Source organism: Bubalus bubalis, chromosome 11 (genome assembly GCF_019923935.1).
Source record: "Bubalus bubalis isolate 160015118507 breed Murrah chromosome 11, NDDB_SH_1, whole genome shotgun sequence".
Taxonomy (NCBI): Eukaryota; Metazoa; Chordata; class Mammalia; order Artiodactyla; family Bovidae; genus Bubalus; species Bubalus bubalis.
In genome coordinates, this window is record NC_059167.1 from 17,230,373 (window position 1) to 17,247,824 (window position 17,452).

At 39.1% G+C, this 17,452-nt stretch overlaps 1 protein-coding gene across 2 annotated transcripts in view; it reads right to left on the reverse strand.

Annotated features, from left to right (window-relative positions):
• YLPM1 (YLP motif containing 1) overlaps positions 1-17,452 on the reverse strand; it is a 64,234-nt gene that overhangs the window by 20,328 nt on the left and 26,454 nt on the right. For both annotated transcript variants that reach the window (XM_006053874.4, XR_006542630.2), the window contains exons 5-11: positions 9,079-11,187; positions 6,387-6,507; positions 2,856-3,276; positions 2,650-2,742; positions 2,225-2,420; positions 1,643-1,761; positions 831-985 (exon numbers count right to left, since the gene is read on the reverse strand). In XM_006053874.4, the coding sequence (XP_006053936.4) occupies positions 831-985; positions 1,643-1,761; positions 2,225-2,420; positions 2,650-2,742; positions 2,856-3,276; positions 6,387-6,507; positions 9,079-11,187 (3,214 nt within the window). The remainder of the gene's footprint in view (positions 1-830; positions 986-1,642; positions 1,762-2,224; positions 2,421-2,649; positions 2,743-2,855; positions 3,277-6,386; positions 6,508-9,078; positions 11,188-17,452) is intronic.

Below are 17,452 nucleotides of genomic sequence, written 5' to 3' on the forward strand. Positions count from 1 at the left end.
CACTACTCAGCTATAAAAAAGCATGAAATAATGCCATGGATGGACCTAGAGATTATTACTAAGTGAAGTAAGTCAGAAAGAGAAAGACACAAATACCATCATTATATGACTTATGTGTGGAATCAAAAATATGACACAAATGAATTTATCTACAGTACAGAAACAGACATAGAGAACAGACCTGTGGTTGCCAAGGTGGGGAATGGGGGAGGACAGATTGAAGTTTGGGATTAGCAGATGCAAACTATTATATACAGACTAGGAGAAGGCAATGGCACCCCACTCCAGTACTCCTGCCTGGAAAATCCCATGGACGGAGGAGCCTGGTAGGCTGCAGTCCATGGGGTCGCTAGGAGTCAGACACGACTGAGCGGCTTCACTTTCACTTTTCACTTTCATGCATTGGAGAAGGAAATGGCAACCCACTCCAGTGTTCTTGCCTGGAGAATCCCAGGGACAGGGGAGCCTGGTGGGCTGCTGTCTATGGAGTCGCACAGAGTCGGACACGACTGAAGCGACTTAGCAGCAGCAGCAGCAGACAACAATAAGGTCCTATTGTATAGCACAGAGGACTATGTTCAATATCCTGTGATTAAACTATGGAAAAGCATATGAAAATATGTATCTATACATGTAACTGAATCACTTTGCTATACAGAAGAAATTAACACAACCTTGCATATCAACTATACTACAATAAAATAAGTTTTTAAAAATTAAAAATAAAATACCATGTCACAGAAAAGTACAGAAGTTCTGTTCAGGATACTAAAAAGATCTCTTATCAGCTTCTGATTTGCAATAAAACTAGTCAACCCCACAGGACTCACTCTCTCAGGTCTGCTCTCTCGGCCAGGTGGTTTCAAAATATCATCCACATTCTTAGATTCAGGTTTCTTCTCAACCCGTGGAGCTGGAGGTGGCTGGTGGCTTATTGAAGGAGCTGGCAGGGGCATTCGCTCCTCTGGGTAACTTCTTCGTTCTCCTAGGATGCCAGCAGTTGAACAAGATTACTATTTATATAGTAATAATTTAAAATTTTAATGCTCTCCACTCCTCCTAATATATATATATGTTAATATATATGAGAATGAGTCACCAGCTTAGGAAAACTTATTCACATAAATAGGTATGAATTGCTAGTTTATTTAAGTCTAATTTATAACAGTGAAAAACTAAAAGCAATCTAAGTGTTCAAAAATAAGAGTCTTACATCTTATTCACTTGATGAACTATCATAGAGCCATTAATATAATAGATTTACATACAGAAAATTATATACAGTATAGTATCAATGAGAACAAGCACAATAAAGAAACTGTATGCAGACTTTGTTTACAGCTTCATTAATATGTATGTGAAGAGAGAATGAGAGGAAATATATAAAATTACAATGGCTGTGGTATGGTAGGTAGGTGGTGGGATTGTAAGTGATTTTGTTTCTGTCTTCCAAAATTTCTTTAATAATGTAAAAAAGGAGATTTACATTTTATTTCATATGACTCTTTTTGGTGATAATGTTGCCATCTCTGAGAAATCTGAGTATTTCACTCTGAAAGTTTAAACCCACAGCTACAATCAAAAGCATCTCCTGTAGTTTTCAATTCTCAGCATCTTTATAGTTAGTAAGGCACTAATCTACCTCCAAACATGGACGGTCCTTCATAGGCTGGTCGGTCAGACTTGCGATCATAGGAAGGCCTATCAAACCCTCCTCTTCTGGATGAGGAATGCTCTTTTTTGTCTCGATATGACTGAGTCCTAGAAAGTTTAACAGGAAGTGCTTTGGTAAATAAAAAACATATGGCGGTCTCTTATAATGCAACACCATTATATGCCCAATTTTCTCTATGGGTAATTACCATTCATAGTCAATATTTATATTTTTATTTTGCTTTTCCATTTAGATCTGCCTTGCATGCACACATCCAGAGCTCACAAACAGCAAAAATTAATTGTCTACCTATTAACTAAGCAATGATTACAACTCTGTTGACAATACTCTTTCCTTTCTCCATCTCCCATTTAACTCTCTGAAATTCAAGCTTGCAAAACTCAAGAATTGAGTCTCCTGAAAATTGGTACTCTTCCCTCTCCAAATTATACACACACATGCATGAGAAAAATACATCATTTACTAAATTTCCCTTAACTACACTGACTTTGGCTGAACTTAAGTATATGGTAATTTGCACACCCAGCAAAGATAGTTTTCACGGCATACCTATCATCTCTAGGTCGGCGTTCTCTGTCAAATCGATCCCGGTCATAGTCAATAACACCACGATCCCGGTCTCGATCTCTGTGTGTCTCCCGATCCCTTTTGAAATCTCGATGATCTGCCATGACATTGCTTTGACGATCAAAATAAGGCTCACGATCTCTGTCTCTATCATAACGATCTCGTTGGCCTGCATGCTCTGCAAAAACAATTAATTTAAAGTTAAGAACTACATCCCTTTTTTCCTGAAATAAAAGCAGAAAAATACAAATCTAAATTTAGAACTAGTATAAACTGCTGCCCTAAATTCAACTTATGAATCCTTTAGCTATATTAAAGGGGGGCCCAGATAATCTTACCAAAAGGAAAATCATATGATAAATAGGTCCGAAAAGGTTTAAAAATACTGATCTCCCCGGGACCTCTACCTGTTTCAAAAGTTGATCTTTCAGGTAGTGGATCTGGACGCAGAGTTATTCTTTCTCCATAGGGTATCTGTTCAACTTTATTAGTGGATATGTCTGGTAAACAAAAATAAGGATAAAGACACAGTAAGAGTGAAGCTTAAGGAAGCCAAAGTTGAAGCTGACAATTCCTCTCGAATCCTAAGTACAAGTTTGCCATTTTTACCTACCTCGGCCATGGCCATAATCAACAGTCTGCTGCACTGGTGGTGGTCTGGACATGGGTGGCACACCCACAGGCACTGGGCCAGGAGGAGGGATGGAAGGGTGGACAGGTGGGGGTGGTAACACTGGAGCAGATGGAATTGCTGCAGGTTCAGATTTAAATTCCGAATTCAGTCCCTGCTCATCATTTGTATCCCAGAGGCCATAGAAAGAATCTTCATCCCAGCGTTCTTGTTCCACAGCTGAAGTTTGTGGCTTTATCACTGGAGGCGGCGGTGGTGGAGGAGGAGGAGGGGGTGGCGGTGGCGGTATTGGGATAGGTGGCCTGGTCACAGGAACAGATGATCTTGCTGGTGGGGCAGGCGGTCTTACAATTGATCCTGGTGGCTTACCCATAGGAGGCGGTGGTCTGTAGGACCCTGGAGGCTGGAGAAGAGGGTAAATGGCTCAATGAATGAGCATACCATCATATGTTCACGTATCAGTAGAAACCTGGTTCTCACTCCATTGAACTTATTCAAACTTCAAAACTTTCTGTACTTTAAAATACACCATCAGGGAGAGAATATATGCAAATCACATATCTGATAAAGGACTTATATTGAGAATATAAAAATCTTTTAAAAGACAATCAAAAAATATGGCCATAAGATTTACATATATTTTTCCAAAGAAGATGTATGAATGGCCAATACCCCCATGAAAATACGCTTAACATCATTAGTCATTAGAGAAATGCAAATTAAAACCACAATAAAGTACCATTTCATACCCAATAGAATGGCTATAATTGATAAAACCAGCAATAACAAATGATGGCGAGGATATAAAGAAACACGAAGACACTTAGGACTTCCAGTTAGAATGTAAAATGGTGCAGCCACTTTGGAAAATGTAGATTAGCTGTCGCCTGGGACCTGGGGTAGGAATGAGGATTAACTGCAAACTAGCACAAGGGACCTTACTGGGGTGATGAAAATGTTACACAACTGGATTATGGTGATGGCTGCACAACTTAGTAAATTTACTAAATATCACTGAATTACACACTTAAAAATGGACAAATTAGATGTATGCAAATTATACCTCAATTAGGTTGGTTTAAAAAAGGGACAAAAAAAACTGCCCTCAAAACTATCACCTCCTCCCTCCCTCTGTCCCGGCTGCCTTCTCCTCTGCTCATCTTTTCTAGACTGTCTTCTCTTCTACCCATCATTTTATCATGAAAGTCTTCCTGCTAAACCAACCCTGGGCCGTGGCTGATTGCCTGGCCTCGATCTCATGTTCACCACTTCGTTTAAGAATCTCTGCTATAAACTCTCTCTCCACTCTAGTGACCTATCTCCTCCACAAAAATACTGAACTTCCAGTGAGAGAAACAAATTCTAGCTAGCTCCCTCACTTCTATCCAGTTCATCTGGTTGACAATAGCTGTCTGTGGCAACACATGACATCAGTGACGGGAAATGACAAAACAAAGAAACCAAACGGACATTGAGTATTCTCTCTGACAAGCACCGGATGTCAACTGAAATGTGTATTACGGAAATAGTAGAATCTCTGGGATGATAGGTCCTATCTACTTAATACTGAAACCCAATTGTCAAATTTTATTTTAATCTTTGCAAGTAATCTCTGATTTGAATACTCTTAATCCATTTATTTCTATGTTTCTGCCTTGTTTGTTCTATTGACAAACACACTGATGGTTACTTCAGGCCTTGGAAAGTCAATAATGCATATTACTTACGTATTTACTCATACACAGGCTAGGCTTTAAAACCAAACTTTTTGAGTAGCAAAATTACATTTTGGCTAATATGTTAGGAATATCATTTAACAAGAGGTCAATACAGGCTAGAGTTAAAGACAAATGACTACTACCTAAAGATAAATTTTAGATTACGGCACTTTAAACTGTGTTAGAAAATGCCTTTGTATGGCAAAGCTACTGTATCTGGAGCACAGCTGTCCAGACATGTTGTGCATATCTTAGGAACTCTTTGGACTATAAGTAAAAAGTGTTTTCTTCATAGTACCCAGTGATAGCAACACATACATTTGTGAAAAGCAAAACACCCCTACAGTGTTTACATTAGAAAGGATTAATATCTATACCATAAATTCATAAGAAAAACCTGAAGAGTCAAATAGATAACAAAAATAGGATTTTTTTTTTTTTTTACAAGAAATGTAATTAACAAATACTGGAAAATAGTCATGTTCACTAATTATCAAAACTACCAAACATATTGTAACATTTTATTAAGCTATTCAATCTACCAAAAATATTAAATAGCTGATGCTTCCAAGGCTACAACACAGCTTCAGAGAGCTGTTGACTACATTACAGGAATCATTAAAAATGTCCTTGTTCTTTAGTCATTAAAAGGACCCACTTTAGGAATTTAAAAGTACTTTTAAGAAGATACCTAAAATAAGAATTTGAAGCATAATGCATTGTGGTTTGTAGAAAAAAAGAATGCAGATGTGAGCTTATATACAGAATGGGCAAACAACAAGGCACTAATGCACAGCTCAGAGGATACTAGTCAATATCCTGAGACAAACCACAGCATGGAAGAACATCTTAAAATGCACATATGTATGTGTACACATATATATACACATACAGATATACATAGATATATGAATCACTTTGCTATACAGCAGAAATTAACACAACACTGTAAACCAACTATACTTCAATAAAAAAATACTAAAACTATTATGAATTTGATATAAAGACATTCATTAACATTACGTTAATAAGAGTAAAAGATTAGAAACAAAGGTCTAACAGAAACAGAATAGTTTTAATAAACTGTTATGCATCAAAAATATAAAGCATGTAGCAAAACATTAAAATGTTTATGATTTATCAAGTAAATAAAGCAGAAATGTGGATTTATAATCTAGAGCTTCTACTGTTTGCTAAGAAATACAAAGATAAAAGACATAGTTCCTATCCTTATGAAGAATAGGCAAAATAAGACAGAAGGCAAGACAGACAAGAAAACAGACAATCAAAATACAGGACCATAAGGGTTCTGGCAGAGAACTTAATCACGTGACTCTTTAACATAACTTCACTGCCTGAATTGGGGCATGATGTTCTATCCCTTTCCTTAGCTAAGGACTAGGAGTTTGAACAGGTAGGGAGGCTAGGAAGCTCACATGAGCAGGGCTCACAGGGAATCCTTGCATAGTCCAGATGAAAAACAGGACTATCTGAACGAAAAGGATTACCAAGAAAATTTTACAGTTTTCTGAACACAGAGCCATATACATAGTTCTGATGTGCTTGGTGTACTTAAACTGTAAGGGGAAAGCATTTCTGTCACACTTCCGACCATACTCCTAAGATTCTTAAAGGTTCATTACCATTAATATTTTTCACTTTTCCAAAATTTTCATTTTTTACAGAGGAAAATTATACTTATTGCAAAACAACAACAACAACAAAAAATCAAACGACATACAAACATACAAAGAAAGAACCATTTCATTTTTCTGAGTACATTATTTTCCCGTACCGGATACAATCCAGGTCTTGAAGGTGTATTCTGTAATCTTGAATCCTGGGGTGGCAGATGGTCAGGCATTTGAGGCTCAGACCCATAGTCTTTCATCTTTTGAAGCTGTTCTTTCTGTTCTCTGTAAACAAATAAAATTGCCATTGTATTTAAGGCATGTGTTCTCCGTTCCTAAGTAACTATAATTAATATCGAAAAACAAAAAAGGAAACTAAACACCTTGTTTCAAACTCTCTATAGAGTACTCATAAAACATCTCCAGGGTAATACTTTTTTGTCTTTACGAGCTAACTTATCAGACATCTACAACCTATAAATAATGATAAGTTATTGAAGATCTAGAAAGGATCGATTCTAGAACCTGCCTCTTTAGTCTGTTTTAGTATCTCACCTACTTGTCATGTTTTTCATTCATCCAACCAAAATCTCTTGCTGATTTTTTTTTCATTCAGTAGTCTTTAGATAAGCGGTTGAAAAATGGTGGCACGTGGGCCAAATGTATTTGGATATATATGAACACACAAAAAGGCTTTTTACAATTTGGCGTTCATTATCAATTTAAAAAATCTGTGCTAGTTGACACTATTTACAAAGCAAAAAAATACATACTTTTCAATATAAATTCAAACTTGCAATCTGGAAACACTGGGCCTACACTCCCACATGCCAGCAATCACTCAGTGGAGCAGCGGCTGCCAGCCTTAGATGAAGAGCTTTGCTACAATCCTCACACTCAGTAGAGTTATACTGGCCCACTTTCACTCATTTTAGTTACCTGTCTGGTTCTTGTGGGCATTTTAGTTTAAGGCCCCTCTTGTATATGGTGAGAACAACGGTTAGCCTATACCTTTAAAAACAACACTTCATGTTCCTAAAGGGTAATTATGTAACTCTTCAAGATTCTCTTTAAATGGCTGGTCAAATTCCTTTCACTTTGTCTTACATCCACAATCAACACATAACAACATGTACCACAACCTCTTCAGACCTTTTACAATTTTCTTCCTACCATTCTGCAAAGTGTAATGACCCAAGTGAACACAAAGGGTCAAGTGTAAGAAAAAGATTACTTTCTGCCTTATGTAACTCATATTATGACTTTCCTGACACAATATGGCTGACTTGTATTCAACTGTGACCATTATTACCCATCATTTCACATATTTTGTTTAATTATGTGGCCTAGAAAGAGCTTTTTAAAAGGAATGATGAAGTAACTTTTATCCAGCATTTCTATACAAAGCAATAATGGATGAAAAGGAAATTTCAAAAAGGGAAGAAACCTTGGCAGCTGAGTAACATCAATCAGCTTAGTGTTCTCCTTAAACAAAAAAGACTTTAGAGTTGGACAGACTTCAAATTCTAGGTTTACCAATTCTAGTAGCCAAGTGGTACTCTCTCGAGTCTTAGTGAAACGAGAATACTACTACTTATCTTTGCAGTCCTTTAAGATAAGGGTTTGAAATAGGAGGATTGAGACGATAACACAGTAAATTATCAGCACAGTGCCAGCACAGAGTAGGTGTTAAAGATATCCATAATTTAAAAGTGAAAACAGTAGTAGCTAAGTGTTCCATAACATGCTTTCTACATCTTCATGAGCAATGTGGAAAAGTTAAATCCCTTAAAAGTGTATCTTCTGTAGACCACAGAAATTTGTTGTGTTGCCTGAGGCATCTGATCTTTCATTTTATATGTATTTTTCCTCATCATACTTTCCCAGTTATAAAGCTTCAGCTATAATTTTAATTGTCATAATCCACAAATATTGACCAGAATTGAAAAATGAAAGAAACAATATACTGGAATATATAAAAAGCGAACCATTAATTTATTTTTACAAAAATTTGCTAATTCATAAGAAATTATTCAAAAAGTAATTTCTCATTGTAATCTGTCAGTGACTCCTAAATTCTTCTCTCAAGATATAGTTGGTATAAGGATTACATAAATCAGTACATACAAAGCACTTAGTACAGTCCCTGGTATATAGCAAATGTGCAATAAATGTTAACCTTTATTATTACGGCTACTAATGGGAACTGTTATGTAGATACCTATACATAGGTGATTGTGAGTCAAGAAATCTAAATTCTATTCTCCATTTCATAAAGAAAATATTTGATTATATAGAAACAAGTAACAACCTCAAGCAGAGATAGCTGCTTCTGGTTATAATGAAAGATCAAACATTCCCAAAAGGAAGAATCAATGGTTAGACAAATCTGAGGCTGCTTGCAGGTAAACCATTCTTAGCTTCAAAAGAGAAAAATATAAATCCTTCCACCACTTTCCAAAGTTATACCAAAGATTAGTAAATATGAAGTCTATCAGATCTAGTAACAAAGAGGGGGGAATAAAGGATTTTACATATGAGCTCTGTGAAACCCAGAGTACTGGAAAGTTGAAGTCTGAACTTGACATAATCACAGGTATGACGTGTCAGCAACATATCTATAAAAGTCAGGAATGGCTACCAAATTTTCATTTTTCAGGACATAAGTTTATAATTAACACAGTTCCTAAATAGCCATCCTACCCTAAAACAGCACTCAATGACTAGAAATTAAAATTAAAGTTATGTGGTAAAAACTTAAAATGATTCCATTCAAATATATCACATCATCGTTTTAAAAAGAGAAGTATGCATGTGGCTTGTTCTAGAAGAAATGATCTTAAGTAGTCAACTTACCGAAGCATTTTCAGTTCTTGTGCAGCTTTCAGAATGATTTCATGCTGCCTCTGACTGAGAACCATTACCCCTCCAAGGCCTTGGTCAGAGTCTAAGTTTGCATCCGACCCCATCATTTCAGAAGAATGATGTGAAGGCATATGTTCCGCCATGGGGGAATGTCTATCCACATCAGATGGGTACCATCTGTCTGACAATCGTTCTCTTTCCCAGTCCATTCTGTCAGGAATATAATCTCGCTTTTCCCGCCAGATATCTCGTCTTTCTGGATACTCTCGGATCCTCAACTCACCCCTATCACGGAAATCTTGATCATACCCATGGTCTCGGTTTCTTTCTTCTCTCCATCTATCATCCCGGTATCTATCCATAGGTGGGAGAGGTGGGAGGGGTGGTAAAGGTGGAAGAGACGGAATATCTCGTTCACGAAACTGCGATTCTTGTTCATCCAGTGGTCTCCCATAATCTCTGTCCCACTCATTATCCAAATTTCTATCATACATATCCACGGGTCTTCCGATGCGGTCCACATCCCTGTCCATGTCCCTGTCCATTTCCCTGTTGTAGTCCTCGTCCATATCCTGATCTCTCTCCCAGTCATCCCACCATGGGCCTCGTCTATCTCCATCATGAGATCGAGATGGGGCTGAAAACCTGTCCTCTCTGTTATACGGATCTAGAGTATCATCTTGATAGTCATGTTCACATTCTCTCCAGTATCTCTCTCTATCCCAATCATCAAGTCTTTCTCGTTCCATTGGAGCATTTCTACCATCTAATGGGAACTCTTCGTGCCCTCTCTCTTCTCCATGGTTCCAAGGAGCCCTAGGAGGCTCATCTCGGTGATACGGATACATTTTTTCCCCACCGTCTCCTGGTTCTGGTCTAAATGGACCTCTGTCACGACCAAATTCTGGTCTTCCCAGTCCCCTCTCCCGACCACCAGGCCCTCGAGGCAGTCCCCTCTCCCTGCTCCCAGCTCTCCGGGGTGGCACTCTCTCTCTACTCCCAGGTCTTCGAGGGGGTCCTCTCTCCTGACTGCCAGCCCTCCGGGGTGGTCCCCTTTCTCGGCTGCCAGCTCTACCTCTGTCCTGGCTGCCTTGCAGACCACCTGGCACTTTCTCCCGACTGCTTCCCGGCCTCACCAGCCCTCTGTCCCGGCTGCCTTCTCCCCTGCTCATCTTCTCTCGACTGTCTTCTCTTCTACCCATCATTTTATCACGAAAGTCTTCTTGCTTGACCAACCCTGGGCCGTGGCTGATTGCCTGGCCTCGATCTCTACTGACTAGTCCTTTATCCCGTGTGTCTTCCATTCTGCTTTGCCCAGGACCTCTGTAAGTTGAGCTGCTGCCTTGATTGCCTTCTAACCTATTGTCTCTGTTATCTGGCCGAGGTAGCCCTTTATCTTGGTTGTTTTCTGAATGGGGCAGGCCAATACCCAAAGGTTTAAAATCATTATCTGCAGTTAGTGATGATGATGTTGCTACTGCTGTTCCTCCCTCCATCCCCCCTGTTTTTGAGGGAAAAGGAGATTGAGAAGGTATAGCTTTATTTGCAAGGGGCACAGGGTGAGTAACAGCTTGGGATTTGTCCATTTGAGTCTCCATACTTTGAGAATCCTGGTCCCAATCAGAAGGCTCTATGGGCCCTTCCGAGACTTCGCTTTTAGGTGGCTCTTGCTGAGAGTCGCTTAGATTCTCATTTGACTGAGCCGCCTTGCCATCCTTTACATCTGCAGCAATGGGAAATGTAGCTGATTGCATTTTAAAATTCTTCTGCTGGTTACTACTGGTGTCTGCTAATGGTTCTTTGTTTCCTGGTTCTGCTTGTGACTTAGGTTGCTGCTGATGTTGCTGTCCAAAAGTTGGTTTGGGGCCTTTCCACTGTGGTCCACTCTGTCGAGGGCTGAGGGATGTATTGGGGGTAATATAGAACTGAGATGCTGGCCCCCGGGGAATCATTCCCCATTTGCTTTTAGTGCCCTCTGCTGGGTGACCTTCATATCTGGGTCTTGGCCCATCAGGGCGATTTCCTTCAAAACGAGGCCCTTTGGGTCTCGGTCCTTCACACCTTGACCCTAAATCCTCAAATCTTCGAGGACCATCAAATCTACAAGTAAAACAAAAGATATTACTCAAGACAGTAAAGCAGAAAAAAAATTTTTTTCCATGTAAAAATATTTAAGGCAATCTTGCCTTAGAATTTTTTTTTTTTTTTTACAAAAATGACTGTTAGTCATTAAACAAATCCTGAGATACCAATATCTTAGAACCATTATGTTAAGGTGGCAGAGCTCAGAAGGTCTTAGGACAAATCTCCTGCAGCAAGTCACTGATATACTGAATTGTTAAAAAGCAATGATTAATATTGTGCCTTAATAAAGACAGAAAAGTCCATTCATGTCAAACAGGGGGGAAAAAAGTCCCATAGCTAATTCTAAGAGTATTTTTAGAGTTAAATTATAACTAAAAACTAAAAATGAAACAATTAGCAATGTTAACATAGGATGAGTATAAATAGTTGGAGCTAACATTATCATCTTGACTAACCGACAAAAGTTTAAAAAACAGCAGCCAGCTATGTCTTAAGAGCATGCCCCAACATTTAAAAATCTGGACCAAGATATTCCGCTATGGACCCACTTGCACATTTGATAAATATTTAGCATATATCCTCTGTCGAGTACTACGCTAAATCCAAGAGATACAAGAATAAAATGTTCTTTGCCCTCAAAGAACAATTCTTTGTCCTCAAAGGGCTTACAACAGAAGAGAAAGAATCTAAGTGTAAATAATTGCCAAAAGATGCAATGACTAACATCTATCTGCATATAACAAGGACAACAGAGGAGAGAATGGTCAACTCTATGACAGTGAAGGTGGTGTTGTCCAATAAAGGCTTTCTATAACAGAAAATGCTTTAGTTAACTCTTGAGAAACAAATTCTCAGAGACCAGGTTAACAGAGAATACTGGAGCTGATGCAAGTGGGTGGCAAGGATTTCTCAGGTTAAGGAAGTATTATGAGGAAAAGCAGAGAAACACATACCAGCATAGCATGCTTGGAAGCGCAGTTTGGCATGGCTGAAGGAAAGAGGAGACAAAGTCTGGGACGGCCGGGCAAGAAGGAGTGGGATAGCAGCACAGCGAGAGGCAAGGTAAAGGGACAGGCAAGGGTCAACTCCCAGCAGATCCTGTATACCTCGGCGCCACAGACTGCTGGTGCTCCTCCAATACACATTTCCATTTTCTCACTGTAATTGAACCTCTCCATTTTTAGCAAGACATAAGGATAGCCAGACTAAAGACTCTCTTTCCCAAACTCTCTTGCAGGGAGAACTTGCAGCTCCCAATGAGCTGACAATGAAAATGATTTTTCCAGTGGTCATGTATGGATGTGAGAGTTGGACTGTGAAGAAGGCTGAGCACCGAAGAATTGATGCTTTTGAACTGTGGTGTTGGAGAAGACTCTTGAGAGTCCCTTGGACTGCAAGGAGATTCAACCAGTCCCTTCTAAAGGAGATCAGCCCTGGGATTTCTTTGGAAGGACTGATGCTAAAGCTGAAACTCTAGTACTTTGGCCACCTCATGCAAAGAGTTGACTCACTGGAAAAGACTCTGATGCTGGGAGGGATTGGGGGCAGGAGGAGAAGGGGACGACAAAGGATGAGATGGCTGGATGGCATCACTGACTCGATGGATGTGAGTCTGAGTGAACTCCGGGAGCTGGTGATGGACAGGGAGGCCTGGCGTGCTGCAATTCATGGGGTCGCAAAGAGTCGGACACGACTGAGCGACTGAACTGAACTGAGTGGTAAACTTAAAGGGAAGAACACATTCTTCTCTTCATATTCTCTTTTTCATGCTGGCTCTGATACGGTGGTGGGGCATCCTGAACCATGTAGATATGGACCACATAATAAGAGATGGTCAAGTAACAAATGAGAAGGAATCTGGATTCTTGACACTGTAGAGTCACCACGTAAGTCCTAAAAGAGAACAAACCTCCAACCTGTTAAAACCGTGTGACTTTGGATCTCTGTTGTAACAGATGAATTAATTCAGCTGGGTAAGGAGTTAGAGGGCTTCCCAGGTGGCGTGGGTACTAAAGAAGCTGCCTGCCAATGCAGGAGACATAAGAGCCACGCGGGAAGATCCCCTGGAGGAGAGCATGGCAATCCACTCCAGTATTCTTGCCATGGGAGAATTCCTGTGGACTGTAGTGTCCATGGGGTCGCAGAGTCAGACATGATTGAAGTGACTGAGCTTGCACAAAGAGTTAGAAATTACCTTAAGCACTCAGAGACTCTAAGTATCTTATTTTTAAAAGATTGCTCCAGCAGAAAAGTAGCAGATGGATAAGTGGGAAAAGTTGATGGTACACTGTCTCTACAGTCTAAGTAAGTGAAAGTGAAGTCTGTTCTAAGACGGTGACTGAATGAGGAAAAGGAGGAGATAAAAGTGAGAGATGTGAAGGAAGGTAAAGCTGATAAATTTTCTAACAGGTGCGATTTAAAATACTGGAAAAGGAAGAACTAGGATGGTTCCAAGGTTTCTGGCTGAGGTGATAGTGATGCCTTTCATGCCTCTAAAGAGAAATAGAAGGGTTTTTCTTTCATTAGTTAGGGAAATAAATGAGAGTAATAAATTCAGTTTCAGCAAAATATTTACTTCCTATCCCTGTGACGTTAGGCTTTGCTGATCTGGAAGTCTCAGTTTCAAAGGGAGGAATGCTTCCATCGGGCGACACAAGGACTCTATTAAAACTTCAGTTCAGACTGCCATCTGGCCACTTTGGGTTCTGAATCGACAGGCAAAGAAGGGAGTTATTACTGTACTGGCTGGGGTGAGTAATACTGTCTTTCAAGGGGAAATTAGGTACTTTTTATACAATGAGGGTGAGGGTATGTCTGGAATGGAGGAGATCCTCCAGGACACTCCTTACTGCCTTCCATGTCCTATGACTAAAGTCAAGACAAAACTACAATTACTCAATCCAGGCAGGGCTGAGAATACCTTAGACCTTTCAAGAATGAAAGTTTGGGACACTTCATCAGGCAAGGAACCTGGACAAGCTGAGGTACTCGCTGAGAGCAAAGAGAATATGGATTAAGTAGAGAAAGAAGGTAGTTATAAACACCAACTGAAATTACATGACCAGTTGCAGAAATCATGGGTGTGTAGAGTAGTTCTTCCTCAACATTTGCTATGAAATGTTTAAATATATACATATTTATTAGTCAGATATTTCTGACTGATTCTTCTTCCTTATCATCTAACATAAGATGTTTTAGTACTAGCTAACTTTATATCTCAGAATTTCAGTCACAGACTATCAAAGAGGGGATGTGAGCCAGCTAGGGAGAACAAAGTTGATTTCCCCCAAAACAAAAAAAAAAAAACAGAGACTTTATAATCTTTTCTGGGAAAATGGTTAGAAGGTTTTTGGTTGTCCAGGGATAAATATTTCCTGTTAGATACAAAATCCCCCCCACCCTGTGACCCACCCTAACCAGAAACACAGAAGCAAGAGAACTCTGGGAAATGTACTTCAGCCCAGTCAAGCTGACACAGAATCATCACAAGGAATTTAAAAATGCATCAACTCACTATAAACAAAGAGAAGGGGCAGCCAGCAGATGAGAATTTTGTTTTTAAACTCTAGACGACAAAGAACAAACATGAGTGGTAACACATGGAGCAAGAAGAAGCTGCAGTTTAGACTGCTGGGAGCAGAGGAGGATACAATCAAAATGGGTCTGGCTTGTCCACAGAAACCCAGAGGAGGTCAGGATTCTCAGATGCCAGGGATGCTGGGGAAAAGACTAGGTAAGACCTGGGGCTAAAATGATGTAAATTAAAATCCATATTCTAAATCATCGATCAGCCATTCCCTGGGCTTGAACTGTCTCTAAATGCCTGAATTTGAGGGTCCCCTAGCATTAGCAGACAATCCTCTGGCCTCCTACAGCAAAGTCGGACAATTGATGAGCCCCCCTCCACACGCATAAACAGCGCCCCATCAGTTTCACTGTCTTCCTCTCAAGTATAAATGGACAACTAAAGATCACAATATATTTGAGGAATGCCTCCAAAATGAAAGGAAGAGAATATGGATCTGGAAGAAAGAGCAATAATGCAAAAAAGCAGAAGAGAACTTAAAAATAAACAACTCTCAAGTTAGTATCCTCAGAGAGAATTCTTTATAGTATCAGTAAATCAAGAACAATTTGCTATATATAAAAAAGGATCAGAAGCAGAACTATAGAAATTATTTAATTCTCAAAATAAAAAAGGCAATAAAAGGACCAGAAGTATCTCAGAAAGTTTAACAAAATGAGAGAGAACAGAAAGAAATATAGCAGGTTCAAAAATCCTACAAATCAGGGGTTCCAGAAAAAGAAAAACAGAAAACAAGAGAAAAAATAAAGAAATAAATGAAGAAATAGGACAAAGAAATTTCCCAGAGTTAGACTCTAATTTCCAGATGGAAAGGGCCTGGTTCACTAAGTATCCAGTAAATAATACTGAACAAATACAAACCACTATAAAATATTAAAATAATGAAGATTAAATAAAAATTTTCTAGTAGTAGGGAGAAACCATCTAAAAAGGAAATGAATCAGAACAGCACAACAGTTATACTAGGTAACAGAAGAAAAGAGAATGCTTGCTGACCCTAAACACTGATCCTAAATTATGTTCAATTTCAATGGACAAGAGTTTAAGTAAACTCCAGGAGTTGGTGATGCCAGGGAGGCCTGGCGTGCTGCAGTCCATGGGGTCACAAAGAGTCGGACACAACTGAGCGACTGAACTGAACTGGAAACTATTAAATACTATGGCACTGGTACAAAAACAAACATACATATCAATGGAACAGAAGAGAGCACCCAAAAACAAACCCAGGAGCATGCAGTCACCTAATTCATGACAAAGGAGCCAAGAATATACAATGGAGATAGGATAGTCTCTTAAATAAATGTTATTGAGAACAGACAGCCACATGCAAAAGAATGAAACTGGACTACTACTGTATATCATACACAAAAATTAACTCAAAATGGATGAAAGTGTAAGACCTGAAATCATGAAACTTCTAGAAGAAACAAAAGGCAGTAGGCTCCTTGACACAGGTCTTGGCAATGATTTTTTGATTCTAAACATCAAAAGCAAAGAAACGAAAGCAGGCCTACATCAATAAGTAGGACTGCATCAAACTAAAAAGCTTCTGCTCAGTGAAGCACATCACTAAAATGAAAAGACAGCCTACTGAATGGTAAAAAATATTTGCAAATCATGTATCTGATGGGCTTCCCTGGTGGCTCAGCTGGTAAAGAGTCGGCTTGCAAAGTGGGAGATTTGGGTTCGATCCCCTGGTCCGGAAGATCCCCTAGAGAAGGAAATGACAACCCACTCCAGTATTCTTGCCTGGGAAATTCCATGGATAGAGGAGCCTGACAGACTACAGTTCATGGAATCACGAAGAGTCAGACATGACTGAGTGAGTTCATGTATCTGATAAAGGGCTAATTCCAAAATACAGAAAGAACTCATATAACTCAATAGCAAAATATGCAACAACCTGATTTTAAAATGAGCAGAAGATCTAAACAGACATTTTTCCAAAGCAGACATACAGATGGCCAAGAGATACATGAAAAGATGCCCTACACCAATAACGGAAATGCAAATCAAAACCACAATGAGATGCTACTTCACACTTGTTAGAAAGGCTATTGTCAAAAAGACTAGAAATAACATGCATTGGTAAGGATACAGAGAAAAGGGAACTCTTGTGACTACTGGTGGGAATGTGAACTGGTGTAGCTACTATGGTAAACAGTATGGAGGCTCTTTGAAAAACTAAAAGTAGAATTATCATATGACCCAGCAATTCCATTTCTGGGTATTTACTGGAGAAGAAAACGAAAAAACTAATTCAAAAAGACACATGCCCCTCAGCCCCTCCGCCATGTTCACTGTGGCATTACTTAAAATAGCCGAGATATGGGAACAACTTATGTGTCCACTGATGAATGAATGGACAAAGAAGATGTAGCATATACATTAGATGGAATGTTACAAGAATGAAATCTTGCCATTTGTGACAATATAAATGGACCACCAGGGAATTATGCTAAGTTAAATAAGTCAGAGAAAGGCATACCATATGACCTCTCTTAGACGTGGAATCTTAGAAAAAAATTTAATTAATTAAAAAACCAAGCTCTTAGATACAGAGAACACATTGATAGTTGCCAAAGGTGGGGTGTGGGAGGTGGGAGAAATGGGTAAACTTTTTATTTTCTTTTGTTTTTTAGTTTAAATAAATTATAATAAAATATATTCAACCTCAAATTATATATTCAAATT